At 36.3% G+C, this 22025-nt stretch overlaps 1 protein-coding gene across 2 annotated transcripts in view; it reads left to right on the forward strand.

Annotated features, from left to right (window-relative positions):
- MFSD8 (major facilitator superfamily domain containing 8) overlaps positions 1 to 12814 on the forward strand; it is a 34119-nt gene extending 21305 nt beyond the window's left edge. For both annotated transcript variants that reach the window (XM_002922194.4, XM_034661630.1), the window contains 5 exons: positions 3404 to 3512; positions 6034 to 6168; positions 9593 to 9696; positions 9785 to 10029; positions 11807 to 12814. In XM_002922194.4, coding sequence (XP_002922240.1) covers positions 3404 to 3512; positions 6034 to 6168; positions 9593 to 9696; positions 9785 to 10029; positions 11807 to 12013 — 800 coding nt within the window. In that variant the 3' untranslated portion in view covers positions 12014 to 12814. The remainder of the gene's footprint in view (positions 1 to 3403; positions 3513 to 6033; positions 6169 to 9592; positions 9697 to 9784; positions 10030 to 11806) is intronic.
- Positions 12815 to 22025: the final 9211 nt, after the last annotated feature.

The following is a 22025-nucleotide window of genomic DNA, read 5'->3' on the forward strand; positions in this document are numbered from 1 at the left end:
GTCAGGTTTTGAGTCTAGATAAATGAAAGAATGGGAGAGAACAAGAATTTAGGAAGGGACATTGGCTGAACAGCAGAAATTATTTCAGTTTGGATCAAGCTAATTTATACTGCTGCACTAGAATAAATCAAAGATGCTGAAGCCATTTGTAATTTTGGCAGTAGAAATCAAAGCTAGAGATACAAATTTCAGAGTAAGTCAGTGAAAAACACTACAGCAACAAAGAAAGCGAGAGAATAAAGGAAAGGGTAGATGAATTAAGTGTGGCAAAATATTGTTGAATATAGGGGCTGAATATATATTTGTAAGTTTTCAAAATAAAAAATGAAAGAAAAGGAAAGGAAAGAAAGAATGGTGAGGAAGTGCCAGCAGGTGGTGTAAGCCACTTTGCTTAAAACATGAAAAATAGGGTGCTAACTTAAAGGACCTATCAGGTAAAAGGAATGAACAATTTGAAGAGGGTGAGTATGAGGTGCTGAGAAAAGGAAGGTACATCAGAAGCGAAATCTTTTTAGAAGTTGGAAGGGAATAGCAATATTGATCAGTGCTTCACTGACTTTAACATGCTTAGAAAGCACCTGGAAATCTAGTTAAAATGCCAGTTCTGAATCAGTAGGCCTGGGGAGAGGTCTAATTAGGGTTGCCAGATAAAACACAGGATGCCCAGCTGAATTTGAGTAATTTTTTGGTGTAAATATGTCCCAGCCAATTAAATTTAGATTTCAGATAAACAACAAATAATCTTTTATTTATTATTTATTTATTTTTACAAATAATCTTTAGTATAAATATGCCTCAAATATTTCATGGAACATTCTTATACTTAAATTTCAAATATTGCACAGAAAATACTTAAAGTTATGGTTTATCGTAAATTCAAACTTAACTGGGTATCCTGTATTTTTATTTACTAAATCTGGCGAACCTAGTGATATTCTGAGAATCTACATTTATAATAAGCTATCATGGGAGCTGATGCTGCTGGTCTATGAACCATACTGTCCAGTATGATAGCCACCAGCCACATTTGGCTATTTAAATTCTAATTAAATTACATTTAAGAAATTCCTCAGGGACACTAGCAACATTTCAAGTGTTTAATTATGGGTATATGTGGCAAGTGGCTAACTGTATTAGACAACACAGGGAAAGAACATTTCCATCATGTCAGAGTTCTGTTGCACAGCACTGCCCTAAAGCACAAATGAGAGTTTAGAAAGGCCAGATTTATTTTCTTTCTTAAGAATTCTAGGTACTTCAAAATGACTTCCAAAACAAAAGTCATTTTTAAATTTCTGTAAGTATTTAAATAAAATGTGTCCGCTTTTTCCCTATTATTAAAAATGCTATCATTGGATAGATTATAATTTCTAATTATAAAGTCTTTGAATCAGTATATGAATGTATTCTTTTCTTAAAAATTCTTATAATTTGGATCCCCAGTCAGTCCTCACAGTCTAGAATGCAACATTTCCGAGCTTTACCCATGAAGCCAGTAGTGGGTGGAGGCTGCAGGAAACTAACCACATACGAAGCAAACTCCAGTCTGACTTGGGGCAGTGTTGTTTTTTGATTCAGAGGAGCATAGACTGGCTTCTAGATGGTGATTGAAAATCAGGGAGGTCTATCCAAAATAATACAAGGCCCACAAGGACCAGAGTCCGGAATCCTGAGATATAAAGGCAAGCACTATGATGAAAAAAGTTAGAGAAACTTACCGTGTCTGAGGGAAGTAGCCCCTTGCCCCCTGCTGCTGCTACACATACACTTAAAGATAGTATAAAATGAACAAACACGCTCCTGAATTACTTGCCTGGTTTACTCTGACAAAGTGGGTCAATTATAAAATAACATGGCAAATGTATATAAGTAGATATATATGGCTTCACACTTCTCAGTTATATCAGGAATAGCTAATATTGAGTGTGCAGCTTAGCTACATAGTTCAAGATAAGTCAATACACTCACTTTGCCCTCCTAATTTTTAAAACCACCATTAAATCTTGGTGGTTATTTGCAAAATAGATTTCTTTTTTTTTTTTAAGATTTTATTTATTTGACAGAGAGAGACAGCCAGCGAGAGAGGGAATACAAGCAGGGTGAGTGGGAGAGGAAGAAGCAGGCTCCTAGCGGAGAAGCCTGATGTGGGACTCGATCCCAGAATGCTGGGATCACGCCCTGAGCCAAAGGCAGATGCTTAACGACTGCGCCACCCAGGCGCCCCAGATTTCTTTATAAAAATATAAATAGTAACAGAAGGACTTTGAATTGTGCTAATAACATAAGGATATTTACTAATACTAATTTCACATAGCATTGGAATTCAAAATATATATCCATTGAAGTGAATCATAGAACTAACTGATTTAATAAACTATTTGAGGTCTTCGTTGAAATCCTTGTAAATTTAAGATTTAGGTGAAATAGGAAAAAAACTTGCAGTGGAATTTTTTTTTTTAAGATTTTATTTACTGAGAGAGAGAAAGAGAGAGTGCACCAAGGGGGAGAGGCAGAGGGAAGGGAGAGAGAATCTAAAGCAGACTCCACACTGAAATGCAGAGCCTGATGCAGGGCTCAATCTCATGACCCTGAGATCATGACTTGAGCTGGAAACCAAGAGTCGGGCCCTTAATCGACTGAGCCACCCAGGCAACTGCAATGGAAATTTTTTTTTTTTAAGATTTTAATTATTTATTTATTTGACAGAGAGAGAGACAGCCAGTGAGAGAGGGAACACAAGCAGGGGGAGTGGGAGAGGAAAAAGGAGGCTCCCAGTGGAGGAGCCTGATGTGGGGCTTGATCCCAGGACCCTGGGATCACACCCTGAGCCGAAGGCAGATGTTTAACGACTGAGCCACCCCTGTGCCCCATGCAATGGAAATTTAGGCAAATATTTTTAGTATGAGATCATTTTATAGAATTCCTATTTTGGATTGAGAGAAAGCTAATAGAAAATATGAGCATTTCCTATAGATAACAGAAAAGTATAGCTCCAGGGAAAAAAATTCACTTAATTTTTAAATGCCATTTAAAAATTATTTCTGTTGGGGCACCTGGGTGGCTCAGTCGGTTAAGCGTCTGCCTTCAGCTCAGGTCATGATCCTGGAATCATCCTGGGATTGAGCCCTGCGTCAGGCTCCCTGCTCAGCGGGGAGCCTGCTTCTCCCTCTCCCTCTGTAGCTCCCCCTGCTTGTGCTGTCTCTCTCAAATAAATAAATAAAATCTTTAAAGAAAATAAAAATTACTTCTGTCATATAAATCATTACTTTTAAATTGCTTTGAGCCTAAAAGTGATTTTAAATGTTTAGTCATAGAATTTGCTACATGTAATTTCTACATTATTTTAGTGTCATAAGAAAAATTAGATGTTTAAGTAATATAATTTTTCTCCTGTTTATTATAGCAAGTACAGATGAAGCTCAGGTTCCCCAAGGAAATATTGATCAAGTTGCCGTTGTGGCCACCAATGTTCTGTTTTTTGTGGTTCTATTTATCTTTGCCCTTTTTGAAACGTAAGTTTTATTCTGTCTCATCAAATCATATTATGTAAATAACCTGTATTTCTTAATGCAACATAAATCAGGTATATTGATGTTCTCATAAACTTTATGTAAGGCATATTTTTTTGTCATGATGTAAAAAGTATACATAAATTTTATGCTTTTAACCTCAATACAGTTAATTTTCTGGCTATAATCTTACTACTTTATCTTACTTCCTTATAAAGGAATCTGTTTCACTAGTCCTTCTTTTCTTTTTCTGAGTTTTATATATATATTTAATATAGTTCTAAAACTTTGGTACCAAGATTTAGTTAACTTTAAGCTATTTAACTGTATTTATGTGTATGGGGTTCAGTCTGGCAGTGTTAATTCTATTTAAGCTCTGATCCTAAAGAAAACTAATATATTACAAAATCTCTGCCTTGTGTAGGTTTTGTTGACCTTTAGCTATCATATGGCTTTTTTTTTTTTAAGATTTTATTTATTTATTTGACAGAGAGAGAGACAGCAAGAGAGAGGACACAAGCAGGGGGAGTAGGAAAGGGAGAAGCAGGCTTCCCACCAAGCGGGTAGCCTGATTCGGGGCTCGATCTCAGAACCCTGGGATTGTGACCTGAGCCGAAGGCAGACGCTTAACAGCTGAGCCACCCAGGTGCCTCTATCATATGGCTTTTTTATTTTTAAAATGTCTTTCCATTATATTGTAAAAATAGTACATTCTTGGTATAAATACTCTAAACACTACAACTGTATCTCCACATCCTCTTCTTTCCCTGGAAGTAACCACTGCTAATACTTCAGTATTAATTTTTCAAATACTTTTTCTATACAACTCTAAGTAGTGGTGTTGTCTGTGTGTGTGTGTGTGTGTGTGTGTGTATTAAATCAACATAGAATATGGACATCATTTGAAAATTTGGTTTATTCCTTTGTCAATAATTGTAACATTTTTATGCCAGGACGTGTAGATTTGCTTGATTTTTTATTTTTAAAATTATTGAGATATGTGAAAGTTTTAGTTCATCTGATTTTGGGGGCATTTTTAAAAATTGTGGTAAAATATACACAACATAAAAGTTACCATTTTAACTATTTTTAATTGTATGGTTCGGTGGCATTAATTGTATTCACAAATGTTGAACACCATAGCCCCTATCCATTGCCAGAATCTTTTCATCACTCTAAACAGAAGTTCTACACCCATTAAACAGTAAGTCCCCGTTCCCCGTCACCCAGCCCCTGGTAGCCTTTATTCTACTTTCTCTATGAGTTTGCCCAATCTAGATACATCAGATAAATGGAATTATACAACACATTTCCTTTTGTCCTTTTGTGTCTTGCTTATTTCACTTAGCAAGATGTTTTTAAGGTTCATCCATGTTGTAGCATGTATCTGAATTTCATACTTTTTGTGGCTAAATAATATTCTATTGTGTGTATATACCAGTTTCATTTATCCATTCATCTATCAGTGGACATTTGGGTTATTTCCACTTTTGGCACTTGTGAATAATGCTGTGATGCTGTGATGAACATTGGTGTACAGGTATCTCTTTGAGTCCCTGCTTTCAGTTCTTTTGGTTATATACCTAGAGGTGGATTTGCTGAACTATATGGTAATTCTATGTTTAACTTATTGAGAAACTACCAGACCATTTTCCACATCAGCTGTTCTGAATTTAAAATTTAAAATGGTGATGTTCTTTTTTTTTTTTTTAAGAATGAATGTCTTAAATGCATTTCAATTCCATTTTGTAGCCAGTTAATAGAGGAGATAGAGAGTAGGAAAAGAAGCTTGGCAAGGAAGGAGACAGTCATATAAAAGAACAACAACATTCAGAAGTAGGGAAAGAGGGGCGCCTGGGTGGCTCAAGCAGTTAAGCTTCTGCCTTCCGCTCAGGTCACGATCCCGGAGTCTGGGGATTGAGCCTCTCATGGGGCTCCCTGCCCAGAGAGAAGTCTGCTTCTCCCTCCCCCTGTACCCCTCCCGCTGCTCCTTCTCTGTCTCTTTCTCTCTCTCTCTCTCAAATAAATAAAATCTTAAAAAAAAAAAATAAATAGGGAAAGAAATACACTCAGAAATAGGGATGAAAGAGACTGAAGAAGAAACAAAATCCAACAACTTTCTAATAACAATAATAGTAACATTATTACTATTATGTTATTACTTATTTCGGTGAAATTAAAAAGAAACTAATTTAAGCCAATTTATGACTAGTTAGAATGGTAAGAATTACAGTTGGTTTGTTTCTTTTCCTGTCCTTCAGGCTTTTTGCAATGTGGATATATTACTTATGTAATTAAAATAAATATAAGTAAATAAAAATACAAACAGCCGAACTTAGTAGCTTGTGTCTTTAACAACAAAATGTGCTTAAAATGTGTTAATTTTTTTTTAGGTATACATGAGCTGATGTCATTGCTAAAAGGGATGCAAATTCTTGAATGTATCAGTATCATTATTAACGCTTCTGTTTCACATTTATAATGACCATGATTTTAATAAGAATAATATTTTTGTTTTTCTTAGAATCGTTACTCCATTAACAATGGATATGTATGCCTGGACTAGAGAACAAGCTGTATTATATAATGGAATAATACTTGCTGTCCTTGGAGTTGAGTCGGTTATTATTTTCATGGGGGTTAAATTACTTTCCAAGAAGTAAGTTATGTGTCTTTGGTTTTGTTTCAGTGACTTTTAAAATAGACTTTTAAAACTTTTTTTAAATGTGAAACATGAAACAGAGCTAACAATGTAAACAAGTGTGTTGGTAAAATAACTTAAAGTTTTTCTCTCATTATGTATTACTTTTAGTCCTTGAATGTTTGCAGACAGATTTAAAGTTTATTAAGGGATCATGCTATTTCTGTACCATATGGCATATTCTTTGGTAAAGCAAGATATTTTACAAAGTGAATTAATTTCTTGTATCTTTTGTGCGTTATGTTTTATTTCTAAAAGCGTATTTTATAAAACTTTATTCTGCTGTATGGTAATATATGTTGTGCAACAGAAAAGATTTAATGGTTAGGTCTGGAAAATTCTGGTTAAAATTACCAAACTTCTTTACTCTAAACCTTCCAAATCTTCAGTACATATATATAATATCACCATAATGACGAAGACATTTTGTAGCATTTCTCAAAGTTACTTGTAATTTTGATCACAGAACATTGTTATCTTTTTTGAAATTTTTTTTAAAGATTTTATTTATTTATTTGAGTGAGAGATTGAGAGAGAGCAGGAGCATGAGAGAGGGAAGCGAGAAGCAGATACCCTGCTGAGTAGGGAGCCTGCTGCTGGGATTGATCCCAGGATCCCAGGATCTCAACCTGAGCCAAAGCCAGACACTTAACAAACTGAGCCACCCAGGCACACCAAGAACATTGTTTTAAAGAAGCATTTTGTAAAACTACAACTGTAATGAACATGCTTTGGGGGAAGTGCTTGTATAAAATTAAGTTCATTCATATAGTCTGAGATGGGACATTAGTTGATGAATTTAGACAATTTTAACAATTTAATTATTCCTAAAATGCTTTTAGTAATACTTTAATAATAACTTTAGGGGCACCTGGGTGGCTCAGTCAGTTAAGCGTCTGCCTTCTGCTCAGGTCGTGATCCCGGGGTCCTGGATTGAGACTGTTTTTCCCTCTCCCACCCCCTGCTCATGCTCTCTCTCTCACTCCCTCTTTCTTTCAAGTAAATAAATTTTAAAAATCTTTAAAAAAATAATACTTTAGAACTTTATAAAGTTCTAAAATCAATTAACAAATCTTGAGTCAGTGTGTACGGTTAGGTACAATGGGAGATACTATGAGGATTCCTGTGCTTATAGAGCCAAATAGAGGGGGCAAGATACAGATACAAACATAGACACAGATTTAAACTCAAAATTAAGTAATAGTAAGTGCATTACAGAGTAGGGCAGTCTTGCTGTTAGGCAATCTTACAGATTGTCCAGTTCCATACCTTCAAAGAACTTGTATTCTTTTGGGTGGGAAAACCAATAAACAAAAATATGAAGTCAGGTAGTAATAAGTACTATGAAGAACGGAGGGAGGAAGAGAATAAAGAGTAGCAAGGGCAGGGTTGGGAGAGAGCGGCAGTGTTAGAAAGAAGCAAAAAGGCAAGTTTGGCCAGAGCAGAATGAAAGAAATGGCAAATGGGAGAACATCAGGTTAGAAAGATGTGAGACCTTACAGGTATTCTGAGGGTGATGTGAAGTGTTTGGGTTGCTTTATTTTGTTTTAGGAAGTCTTTGGATATGTTTGTATATTTCACTTTTATTATGGAGATTTTCTAACATATACAAGGGAATAGAGGGCATGATGTACTGAATTTCTAATATCTATTACCCAACTTCAACAATTACCAATCCTTGGATAATTGTGATTCATCTATACCTCTACGTACTCCACCCTCCCTATCCCCTATATGTGGATTATTTTGAGGTCAATCCCAGATATCATTTCATGTCTTCCATAAATATTTCAGTATGTATCTCTAAAAGTTAACCGTGGGGCGCCTGGATGGCTTGGTCAGTTAAGCAACCAGCTCTTATTTTGGCTCAGGTCATGATTTCAGAGTTGTGAAATAGAGCCCTTCCTCAGCTGCGGGCTCAGCAGGGAGCCTGCTTGAGTTTCTCTTCCTCTGCCCCTCTCCCCAGTACATGCACCTGTGTGCTCTCTTATCCCCCCGCCAATAAATAAATCTTTAAAAATAAATAAATTAACTAATAAATTAATAAATTAATTAATTTAAAAATCAAGTCATTTCTAAATATCCAGGCAGTTTTCAAATTTTCTCCACTGTTGCAATAGTTTTTGAAATTTGTTTTGTTTCATATTGTTTTATTTTGTTTCACAACTTAACTTGACTCAGGCTCTTAAGTTTCTTAAATCTCTGAGTCTATACATTGTCCATCTTTCTCTCTCTTTTTTTTCCCCTTCCAAATTGAAGAAACCAGGATGTATGCTTTATAGTTTCTCACATTTTAGATCTTGCTGATTGAATCCCTGTGGTGGTTTTCTGTTTTTTGTTTTTTTTAACATTTTCCTGTGTTTACTATATTTCTCAAAAATTGGTCCTTAGGTCTAGAAGCTTGATGAAATTTGAGTTCAATTTTTTGGCAAGAATATACTTTATAGGTGGTATTATGTGCTTACATCACAAGAAATGTTACATTTTATTTATCTTTTTTTATACTGTTAGTGACTATCGAGCATTCCTAGATTCATTAATTTATTAATAGATCACTGCACAATGCTTGTTTTTAATTCTATCATGTCTTTAACTTTTTGGAATCTTTTCTTTAAAAAGAACCTTCTCATCACCAATTACTTGGCTATCTTGAGGTACAGTTTGTATAGAAAAGACAAGATGACTATTTCCTTTTATTAACTGATTTTTTAAATAATGAATTGGCTTCCTAACATCCTTTAAAGGGAACCAAGAGTATTTTATTTTAATATAATATGAATTCATAGATTATAACATTTTTATGTGTTTTAATCTGTTGTCGTTGCTATTATTTTTGGTGTTCACACTGTTGTGTTTTTGGTCAGCATCTTCAAATTGACTCAGAGTACCTTTATCTTAGGTACTAGGAGTACCTAGTAGTCACTGCTAGCATCTATACCCTCTTGTATGAAAAAATATCCAGACTCAACTTTTTTTTTTTAAGATTTATTTATTTATTTACTTATGTATGTATGTATGTATTCAAGAGAGAGAGAGAGAGCAGGAGCAGGGAAGGGGCAGAAGGAGAAGCAGACTCCCTGTAGAGTGGGGAGCCCATCTTGGGGCTTGATTCCAGGACCCTGAGATCCTGGACCTGATCCGAAGGCAGACATCTAATTGACAGCCACCCAGGCACCCCTCCAGGCTCATCTTATACATTTTCTGTTCTAGATCTGAAATCACTTGGTTCTTTTTAGTGGAAAATTATATTTAACATTCATATTAATTGGTATATAACTAAAAGGATCAAGATATTTTATCATAGTTTTTAAAATATAAAAATAATGAAACTGCGTAATACTGTTTTTTTTTTTTTAATTACAGAGTTTCTGTTCTTTAACAGGATTGGCGAGCGTGCTATTCTACTGGGAGGACTCATCGTTGTATGGGTTGGCTTCTTTATCTTGTTACCTTGGGGAAATCAGTTTCCCAAAATACAGTGGGAAGGTATAGCCGTATACAATTCTATAATGTTAGCCCCTGTTATTCATCTAGAATTGGCAAGTAATGCACTGTACTAATTTTGTTTTAACAGATTTACATAATAATTCAATTCCTAATACATTTGGGGAAATCATTATTGCTTTTTGGAAATCTCCAAGAGAAGATCACAATGAAGAACCAACTGGTTGCCCAATTGAGCAAGCCTGGTGCTTGTATATCCCCATGATCCATCTGGCACAGTTCCTCACATCAGCTGCGCTGATTGGAGTAGGCTATCCATCCTGTAATGTTATGTCCTATACGTTATATTCAAAAATTCTGGGACCAAAACCTCAGGTGAGTCAGTTACCCTGATATTGCTGTTGCAATTATATGAAATATAGTTGTAAGCACTCACATTTTTTGCTACCATTCTTTATTTTTACACAAGCTGACTTGGTGGATTTTTATCATATTCAGCTCTTTTTTTAATGATTTTATTTATTTTATTTTAGAGAGATAGAAAAAGAGCAAGCACTGGAGTGAGAGGAGGGGGAGAGGGAGAGGGAGAGAATCTCAAGCCGACTCCGTGCTGAGCGCAGAGCCTGACACGGGGCTTGATCTCACAACCCTGAGATCATGATCTGAGCCAAAACCAAGAGTTGGACACCCAACCAACTGAGCCACCCAGATGCCCCCCAAGTTTTATTTCTGACTCATCTTTGTAATAGAAGTTGTTTAAATGGTCACAAGTGAAAATACTATTTTTCTTCCTTAAAAATTGCACTGATAGTTTTACATTTTCATGGCAGAAATTGGTGTTTCTATTGAAATAAGGCAAAGAGAAAAGAAAATTTTTAATACTGTGTTTTTAAGCTATAATAGTAGGTAAAACACTTCTGAGTTTTTTAATATATAAAATTGTATTTTCAAATTTTCAAAATCAGGAATAAAAGCAAATTACAAAAGCAGTGTATGATAGTTGTAACAAAATTCAAATGGTTTGAAGTCTGTATAGCAGAAAATGAAAGCTCCCCTTAGCCTCAACACACTAAAGTTGACCCCTGTTCACTTCATTTGCATTTTCAATACCTGTTTAAGCATATGCACACTCATGCCTTTTTAGAAAAAGATAACACACTGGGGCGCCTGGGTGGCACAGCGGTTAAGTGTCTGCCTTCGGCTCAGGGCGTGATCCTGGCGTTATGGGATCGAGCCCCACATCAGGCTCCTCCGCTATGAGCCTGCTTCTTCCTCTCCCACTCCCCCTGCTTGTGTTCCCTCTCTCGCTGGCTGTCTCTATCTCTGTCGAATAAATAAATAAAATATTTAAAAAAAAAAAAGATAACACAGAATATATCTCATGTACATAAATTTTTTCCGTCTTGAATTTTTTTTACAATAGCCATAGCCTTCTTTTCATGTCAGTGCATATAGATGTTCTCATTATAAGATCTTACTGATATAAGACCTTATTCTTTTAAGCAACTGATTAGCATTCCATTCATTAAATATACCATAATTTATTTACTTAATCCACCATTGATGGACGGTTAGGTTGTTTTCAATTTGAGGATATTAAAAGTATTGCTGCAGTGTGCATTCTCGTGTAGATTGTTTGGGGTACAATAGTTGGAAGAGTGACACTGTGGTATAGTGGAGTCAGCCAACCATATTTTGGACAAGTTACTTGAATTTTCTGAGCTTCAGCTTCCACATTTGTTAAATGCAGAGAATACCAACTGTAGAAACTTGGGAATGTTGGAAACAATATGTGTAAAGCACCTAGTACAGTGTTTGGAAGATAGTAAGTATAAAATAAATGTTGGCTGTGAAGGGTAATTAATAAATTTTATTGTTTCCAGGGCTTCAGCAGATACTGTTTGTCCCCTTATGCTACTATATTTTTCTTAAAATGACTAATCAAATAGGTTTACTGTTCTTTATTTGCTGTATTTATACAGAGGTGTTTTACATTTGATTTAAAAATAAAAAATGGAGAAAGTGATTCTTGTGAGTTTATCCTAGTTTGATAATAGTAGTATCATCCTTATTATCTTTTGTATCATCCTTATTTTTTAAATAACCAAACCTGAATATCAGTCTGCTTCTCCTTCTCCACTCCCTGCCACAGGGTGTGTACATGGGCTGGTTAACAGCTTCTGGAAGTGCTGCACGGATTCTTGGACCCGTATTCATCAGCCAGCTGTACACTTCCTGGGGCCCACGATGGGCATTCAGCCTCGTGTGTGGAGTAGTGGTACTTACCATCCTGCTCCTGCTTGTGGTTTACAAAAGACTTGTTGCTTTTTCTGTAAGGCATGGAAGGATTCAAGAGTAACGTACTAACCTTGTGATGGAAAGTACTTGTCGTATGGGGCGTCTTCTTCCAAGGCTCTCCTGGATCATTGTTATGAGTCAGTTTCCAAAAGTCAGGCTGCAAGTATTGTATATTTTGAGTAACAGGAACATATATTGAATAATACAGGGAACTGTATGTATTATTGTGAATAGTAAGATAATATAAAAACACTCTGGTTCATAATTTCCTTATTTCAAAAAATATGCTATTATAACATCTCTTCTGGGGTTGCATGAACTCATGAGTGAATGGATAATGGTTTATAAATACGAAGTTTTACTCATAACCCAGACTGCAGGGGTGTCATTAAAATAATGAGAAAATATGCAGTGAAACCATGAGGAGAGTTCTGTATGAATTACCCATAACAAAAAAAATGAAATCATAGAAATTACCTAAATAGAAGTACCTCTATTTGAAGATACCTACTTTTTATTTCTTAATAAAAATCATCATTCTTAAATTTTCTATTTACCATGGCCTGCCATTCTAGTTGACATTTTATAAGCCATTATTTTTAATACTATACCTTTGTCCTATTTTAGTTCAGGATCTCACTAAGTATTAACCCCTAACTTAATAGGTAAGCACAAATAATACTAATATTTGAGCAATAAAGAGGATTAAGAGATCAAGATGAATTACACTACCTTTAATAGGACTAATTACAATTTTCTTTCAAGTACTAATAATAACTCACTTTAGAAGCAAGCCAAGTGTGTTACTGTATATATATACTGAACAGCAGACTGTTTATTAAAATTATTGGCATTTTTCAACTACCTTNTAATTACAATTTTCTTTCAAGTACTAATAATAACTCACTTTAGAAGCAAGCAAAGTGTGTTACTGTATATATATACTGAACAGCAGACTGTTTATTAAAATTATTGGCATTTTTCAACTACCTTAAATTCTGGAGAAAAACTATCACTTTATTTAGTTTTCCCAACTCTCGGTAGTGACAGGGAAGACACAACAGTTTTCAAACTGTCTGTGTAGCTATTCAGAACTGCAGAATTTTAAATTTGCATGGGCCGTGACAGTCCCAGTCTAGTTAAGCTAAATAAATATTTGAGGTAAAATTGCTTTACTCTAACAGTTTACTGAGTTTACTTGAAGTTGGCTAAATCACACTCTATGTATACATTTCTACCTCTAAATATGTTGAATGCTGATATAGAATTATGTATATGGATAATCAATATTACCAAAAAATGCAAAAATAGTTCTAAATATTTTTCCAAATGTTTCCTACTCTAAGTTTTATTTTCAAATCCCAAAGTAAATAAGTAAACACTATAATCTGCACTTTATACTATGTTTGCTGTCCTCTTGGTTTTTTTCTTTTTCTCTTTTTTCTTTCCTTTTTTTTTTTGGCTTGAACAACAGAAATTTATTTCTCACAGTTCTGGAGACTAGAAGTCTAAGATCAAGGTTGTCAGCAGGGTTGGTTTCTTCTGAGGTCTCTCTCCTTGGCCTGTGGAAGGATATCTTCTCCCTGTATCTTTTGTTTGTTTTTCCAGCTTTATTGGGATATAATTGACATGTGACATTGTGTAAGTTTAAGGTGTACAATGCATTGATTTGATGAATTTATATATAGCAAAGTGATTACCATCATAGCATTAGCTAACACCTCTGTCCTATCACATAATTATCATTTCTTTTTTGTGATGAGAACATTTGATATCTACTCTCTTAGCAACTTTTAAATATATAGTACAGTATTATTAATTGTGACCACCATGCTGTACGGTAAATCTCCAGAACTTATTTATCTTATAACAGGAAGTTCTCTGACTGACATTTCCCCATTTCCTCCACTCCCCAGCCCCTGTCAACCATCATCCCACTCTCTTGTCTCTAACAGCTCAGCTCTTTTAGATTTCACATATAAGTGATACCATATAGTATTTGTCCCTCTCTGTCTGACCTATTTCACTTAGCATAATGACCTCAAGGTCCATCCATGTTGCCACAAGGGGAAGGATCTCCTTTCTCATGGCTTAATAATATTCCACTACATTCACACATCTTCCTTTTCCATTCCTCCATTGATGGACATCTAGGTTGTTTCCCTGTTTTGTCTTTTGTGAATAATGCTGCAATGAACATGGGAGTGCAGATATCTCTTTGAAATCCTGCCTTCATCTCCTCTGGATATATACCCATAGGAGGGATTGCCACATCATATAGTAGTTCTTAATTTTTTGAGGAACCTCCATTCTGTGTTCTACAGTGGCTGCACCAATTTACATTTCCACCAAGAGTGTACAAGGGTTCCCTTTTCTCCACATCCTCATCCATACTTGTTGTTTCTATATTCTTCATACTAGCCATTGTCACTGGTGTTAGGTGATACCTCATTGTGGTTTTCATTTGCATTTCCTTGAGGATTAGTGATGTGGAAATCCTTTCATGTACCTGCTGGCCATATGTATGTCCTTTGGAAAAATGTCTTTTCAGATCCTCTGTCAGTTTTTTTAAAATCTTTTTTTTTTTAAGTAAGCTCTACACTCAGTGTGGGACTTGAACTCACAACCCTGAGATCAAGAATTGCATGCTATATGGACTGAGCCAGCCAGGCGCCACTCCTCTGCCCATTTTTAAATCAGACTATTGGGCTTTTTTGCTACTGAAATTTGCCGTACTCTTATATCCAACTTCTTTAGCTCTACTAGAAAGCTTAATATGACAGAAATCATCCTGATTAAATGTTAAGGATTGTTTTTACCCATCTCCACATCCCATAGCAAGACTCTGCTTCAGTTAGACTTATCAGAGCCATAACCAGGTTTTTGGCTGTTTGGTCAAGTCCTGGGGTCTCTCTTCCCTGATGTTCTGCAGCTCTTTCTTCAGTCTTGCGTTTTTTGGGTAACTTCTAATCCTCAAGAGTAAACTCCACCCTTGGTTTAGACAGTGTGTGATAGAAATAACAATAATGGTGATGATGAAAATAATAGCAAACATTTATAGAATTCTTTCTATATTGCAGGTAATGTGTAACATACAGTTTAATTTTCACAGCCATCTTATATAACAAAGGTGCTGTTATGATTCCCATTTTACAGATAAAGGAACAGGTACAGAGAAGTTAAGACACTTATCTAAGTAACAGTCTGTCTTTAGACTTCACGCTCTAAACCACTTAATTTTTTATAGTGGAGGATATAACCCAGAAGTTGAAAGAGCAGTTAAGTGTGTATTTTAGAGTTAAGTTATGTATACCAGTGATTCCTATTAGCAGAAATATTTGAAAAATGTAATTTGAAGCCCACTAACTGGGGCTATTATCTTAGCAAAGTAAACTGTTTCCATGCAAGAATATAACAGAGAAGTTTCCCAAATTCACAAGATTTATAATATCAAATATAATTCAGATAAACTATAACCTTACAAAAATGACTAACACCTTTCTTTTTATTAAGAGTGCTTTCTTTTCTGGGGGAATCATACCACCACACATCTTGGCACAAAAGAAGATAAGGAAGTGACATGGGATTGAGGACAGGGCAGGAAGATCAAGTTTGAGGATTATACTAGTTGAGGTCTTGAGTGGGACAAGTGGACTATAAATTGAAAAAGATGATAGGAGACCTTAAGATATGAAAAAAACTGCTGAAATTAGTTTGTATTTCAGAAAGGATATGTTTTTGAAAACTTAAAGTGATTTTTATATTTGAAGGGATTTATAATTTCACAAAGCATCTCCATGTTACCTTGCTTAAAGTGAAATAGATCTGTATGTAGTTTTGGCAGTGGGTGGGGGGGAGTATAAACTATTTATCTGTATCTGCTCAAGAATAGATTAACTTACTGTGACAGGATATTTTTGATACCATTTTTGACTACTACAAATTTATTTGTAAGTTAATGTATTTTAAATTGTGAATGTACATTTTCTAATAAAATCATTATGTATATGTATCTTAAGCCTTAAAATTATTTATTCGTACTTTCAATACATATTCAAAGGGTACCTACTATGTACCAATCACCATGTCATTATTGGGAATAAAGCAGTGAACAAAATACAGAGCCGTTTCTCATGGGACTTATGTTAATTAGTGAAGTGATTACACAAATTATTATGCTTGAGGGATGGGTGATGCAAAAGAAGTATAGGGAGCTATGAGGGTGACTAACAGGGGATCTGTCCTGACAGGAAAGTCAGACTGTTTTGCTAGGGATGTAGTGATTAACCAAGGCTTGGTGGAGAGAATGGTTTGGACTGGTGAAGAGTGGGACAAGGGACAAGTGCATTTCAGGCTGAAGGCATGGCATATACAAAGCCCTGGAGATGGTAAGATATTGGGGCTTTCACGGGGCTACAAATAGGTCTAAGGTGACTGGAATACAGTGACTGAGAAAAAATCATATTAATTGAGGCTACAGAGGGACAATGCAAGGCCTTGAAGACCTTAGGCAGTAGGTCTCCTCCAGTGGTAAGTAAGAGGTATTCTAACTTTTGGCATGGTTTGAGTTAGGAGTCCAATGAATCTCATTTGGACTCTCTTTTTCTTTTAGTTCTACATGCTTGACTTTATTTTCACGTACTCTCCATTCTGTGACAAGATGGGCACTGGCAGCCCTAAGCTTACAACATTTTTGTAACTCACAATTCCAGGGAAAAATGGCTCAGGCAGAAGTATCAGAAAAGGCTCCAAGTAGCCAACTTTAACTTGCATACCCATCCGAGAACTGACCAGATGGGCAGGGAGGGGAATCCTCTACTAAACCAGGCGTGGATCATGCTTCCATTCTGGGAATGCAATCGTCTGTATGTGGAAGAGACAGGAGGGGAAGAACCCTGTCAGGCTCATCTTAATTACACGGACTAAACAGATTTAAAGCTGGTGGAGAAGAGGAGTTTCCACCAAAGAAAGGTCTGTTGAGCTGGCAAATATATATGTTTATCCACTATGCCTACACCTCCCAACTGTTCGCGCATCATTGCAATCATAGAAAATATTGTATGCACCATTGTGGAAAGTACATGAAGTTGCTTGTACCAAGTTTCTTCAGACAACATAGGCCCTACCAATCAACTCGGAGCTCTGAAGAGATCAATTTTTCACTTACAGACATAACCTATTTGTAATATACCAATGTTAGGAAACATGGTAGTATATCACATTAGGTATTTTGGACTTTTAAGAGAAATGGGAAGGCATTTAAGGTAACATGGCCTCTAAAAAGAAATTTGTGCTCCTTGTAGAAATGGCTGATTTCAGGTGTGGGGGAAAGTGAACCTAAGATAGCTTGTGCCAGAAAACAAGAGAGTTAGCAAAGACTACAAAAGTCTTGCCAAAAGGACACGGGAGTACTACTGGCCCAAAATGGGGCAATTAAAGCATTGAAAAGAATATCCATAGCTGATTTAAACACAATAAATATGTGAAAATCTATGAATTCAAAATGATATTAAAAATAAGAACGGTATTCCTGGATGGCTCAGTTGACTGAGCGACCAACTCTTGGTTTTCAGCTCAGGTCATGATCTCAGGGTTGTGGGATCAAGTCCTGCATTGGGCTCTGTGCTCAGCAAACAGTCTGCTTGAGATTCTCTCCCTCTCCCTCTGCCCCCTGCCCCCACTTGCCCGTGCACACACACTCTCAAACAAATAAAATATTAAAAAAAAAAATAAACCCATTGGTCACCTTTGGAGGTTGCTAGGGCTTTAGCTCTTAATTCTGAAAACCAGAAAATAGACTCAAGCATCTTTTCTGCCTTTTGCTTAAACTTAAGGGTAATCAAATATGGATGAGGGAAAGGTATTTTCTGTAGACAAATCCAAATGAGGGGTGCCTGGGTGGTACAGTTTGTTGAATGTCCAACTCTTGATTTTGGCTCAGGTCACGATCTCAGCATCATGGGATAAGCCCCGTGACAGGCTCCGCAGGGAGTCTGCTTGAGGATTCTCTCTCCGTCTCCCTCTAGCCCTCCCCCCACTCACGCACACACTCTCTCTAATAAATAAATCTTAAAAAAAAAAATCCAAGTTAACAAATACAAAGTGAGTAATAGAAAAATCTCCATTTATCAACCTCTAGTGAAATAATAGATATGGGAAATAATCATNTCCAAGTTAACAAATACAAAGTGAGTAATAGAAAAATCTCCATTTATCAACCTCTAGTGAAATAATAGATATGGGAAATAATCATCAATGAGTCCAAAACAACTAGGTGAAAGATTTAATGAGGAACTTTCTAAAGGATGAATGAGGCTGACAACACCTGAACCCACTGATTATTTTTAACATCATTGAAAGTGGGTGAGCATTATGTGTCTCATTGTTTGATGCAGCAGGAAGTACACAGCACCACTTATTAAAGTGTTCCTGCCAAAAATAAAAAATAAAACCAGAATCTAATCAAGCTTATAGGTATAAGCTATAAGTTTACAGGAAATACAGAGAATAAGCAAATTAAATGTTATCTCTACGTAGTAATCACCTAAACCCAGAAGGCAATATATTCTATAGATCCAGTTTCTTTATTTTTTTTTTAATATTTTATTTATTTATTTGACAGAGAGAGACAGCCAGCGAGAGAGGGAACACAAGCAGGGGGGAGTGGGAGAGAAAGAAGCAGGCTCCCATCAGAGGAGCCTGATGTGGGGCTCGATCCCAGAACGCCAGGATCACGCCCTGAGCCGAAGGCAGACGCTTAACGACTGTGCCACCCAGGACCCCCATAGATCCAGTTTCTTTAAAAACAAAAAAAAAGGCATGAAAAAAAAATAAAAACAGAGATCAAAAGTCAGAGATGAAAAGAAAGTTAAGAGATTCTTTTTTGGATCCTGTTTCAAATAAAACAAATGTAAATGGGTACATTTGAGGCAAATGGAGAAATTCTAAACTAGACCCAATATTAGATGATATTAAGGAATTATTGCTAATTCTGAGATATGTGATAGTACTATGGTTATGCTGTAAAAGGTTCTTATTTGTTAAAGATAGATACTGAAGAATTTGATAGAAATTACATGATGTCTGGGACTTGCTTCAAAATACGCTAATGGGGATAGAGCATCAGAATAGATGAAACAAGATTGGCAAAATATTTGTTGAAATTAGGCGGGAGATACATGGAGGGTCCTTATACACTTACATGTGTACTTCTGAGTTTTTAAATTTCCACAATTAATTTAAACTTAACAATTAGCTTTGTATTTTAGAACCATCTGACATGTATTGTAGAATGCACTGGAATGGGATGTAGAGGACATTTATCATGTTTGTGGCCACTCTTCGCTTCCTGACAACTCTTCTACAGTTAGAGAATTTCTCACACTGAGCCTCTCCTCCTAGGGGCCAAAACTCTCAACTACCCTTGCAGCTAAGGCATGAACATGTGTTTCTGGCTCATGTGAGATTTCATAAGGAATTGAGCAAAAAGGAAGTGGGCAACACGAGAAAAATTGACTTTGGTGAAGGAGCAAGGTCAGTGGTTAAATTTTGGAGAAAGCGCTGGCAGAGCTTCTGGAACCTAGTTCCCTAGCTTCATCAGCATGGCTGTGGGATCGGTGCTGAGCAGGGGTGGCAGGGGGTCTTTTCTGGAGCAGCTCCTACCTTCAGTGATTCAAGCATTGGTCCCAACTGCAAAGCTTGAATCTCTGTCCCTCCTAGAGGTTCTCTGTACGAATACCCTTTAATAAATATATTCTCTGCTTAACCTAACTAGATCAGATTCTAATGTTTGCAGCTAGAAACCCTGACTGATACAGGAGGGAAGAGTAGATGTTTCGAGACAAGCAGGTTACTGCAGTTGTTCAGATGAGTAATGCCGGTGACTTGGATCAGGTAATCAGCAGTGGACTGCGAATTGAAAGCATAGCACGGAAAATATATTTCAGAAGTAGAGTTGACAGGATCAGTTGATTAGGTAAGGTAAAAGAAGGTGTTAAGAATGACTTCCAGGGGGCGCCTGGGTGGCTCAGGCAGTTAAGCATGTGATCCCAGGGTCCCGGGATTGAGTCCACATCTGCTCCTCCCACTTGTTCTCGCAATTTCTCTCTCTCTCTCTCTCTCAAATAATAAATAAATAAAATCTTAAAAAAAACATTAAGAATGAGGGGCACCTGGGTGGCTCAGTCAAGGGTCTGCCTTCAGCTCAGGGCGTGATCCCAGGGTCCTGGGATCCAGCCCCGCATCAGGCTCCCTGCTCCTCTGGGAGCCTGCTTCTTCCTCTCCCACTCCTCCTGCTTGTGTTCTCTCTCTCGCTGGCTGTCTCCCTCTCTGTCAAATAAATAAATACAATCTTAAAAAAAAAATTAAGAATGACTTCCAGGATTCTGACATGAACAGCTTGAAATACAAGTGCCATTTACTGGAATAAATACTGAGGAGGAACAAGAAAATAGTACAGATGAATTAAATGACATTCTTATAGACAACAAAGGCATGCCAGATAGATTGACCCATAAAACACAGAAAAACTAAATATTATAAAATGAGCAGAAAGAAATTATGAAATAATGGAAACTTGAAAAAAATGACATAAATCATAATTAGAAATGAGACAATTCCTCAGGGAAATTGAGAAATAAGAGAAGAAGAAATGAAAATATTGCTGGCAAAGCTCAGGAAAGAATAAGAAATTTAAAAAATAATCTCAACATGAAGACCAAATTAGAAGGAACACAAGAGTAAATAAGACACCACAGATAACTTCATAAGGGAAATAAAAGACAAAGGAAAATTAAAATAACAGAAAGAGAGATTAAAATTATTCTGGAGACAGTGATGGATATAAAAACTAAGCACAGATAACATATATAGCAGAAGTCTTTGAAGATAACCAAAAGAGAACAAATTCTATGAACTATTATACAAGAAAAATTTGCTAAAATAAAACTCAAACATACATATGAAAAGAGCATACCAAGTACCTGAAAAATTGACTCAGAATGATCTACTATCACATATTCCATTAAAAATATTGGATTATTTCACTTAGCATAATACCATCTAGTTCCATCCACATTGTTGCAAATGGCAGGATTTCTTTTTTTGATGGCTGAGTAGTATTCCATTATATATATATATACACCATATCGTCTTTATCCATTCATCTGTCCATGGACATCTGGGTTCTTTCCATAGGTTGGCTACTGTGGACATTGCTGCTATAAACATTGGGGTGCAGGTGCCCCTTCAGATCACTACATTTATATCTTTGGGGTAAACACCTGGTAGTGCAATTGCTGGATTGTAGGGTAGCTCTATTTTCAACTTTTTGAGGAACCTCCATACTGTTTTCCAGTGTTGCTGCACCAGCTTGCATTCGCACCAACAGTGTACGAGGGTTCCCCTTTCTCCACATCCTTGCCAACATCTGTCATTTCCTGACTTGTTAATTTTAGCCATTCTGACTGGTGTGAGGTGGTATCTCATTATGGTTTTGATTTGTATTTCCCTGATGCTGAGTGATGTTGAGCATTTTTTCATTTGCCTGTTGGCCATTTGTATGTCTTTGGAGAAATGTCTGTTCATGTCTTCTGCCCATTTCTTGACTGGATTATTTGTCCTTTGGGTGTTGAGTTTGATAAGTTCTTTATAGATTTTGGATACTAGCCCTTTATCTGATAAAACATTTGCAAATATCTTCTGCAATTCTGTCATTGTCTTTTGTTTTTGTGGACTGTTTCCTTTGCTGTGCAAAAGCTTTTTTAACTGAGGGTTGTTGGAGGAGAGGGGGATGGAGGGATGGGTAACTGGTGATGGCCATTAAGGAGGGCACATGATATAATGAGCACTGGATATTATATACAATTGATGAATCACTGAACTCTACCTCTGAAACTAATAATACACTATATATTAATTAATTGAATTTAAATAAAATAAAATAAATTTTAAAAATTCTGGATTAAAGAAAAGTTGGGGTGCCTGGGTGGCTCAGTCAGTTAAGCATCTGCCTTTAGCTCAGGTCATGATCTCAGGGTCCTAGAATCAAGCTCTGCATTGGACTCCCTGCTCAG

This window comes from Ailuropoda melanoleuca, chromosome 5 (assembly GCF_002007445.2).
Source record: "Ailuropoda melanoleuca isolate Jingjing chromosome 5, ASM200744v2, whole genome shotgun sequence".
In the NCBI taxonomy this organism is placed as follows: Eukaryota; Metazoa; Chordata; class Mammalia; order Carnivora; family Ursidae; genus Ailuropoda; species Ailuropoda melanoleuca.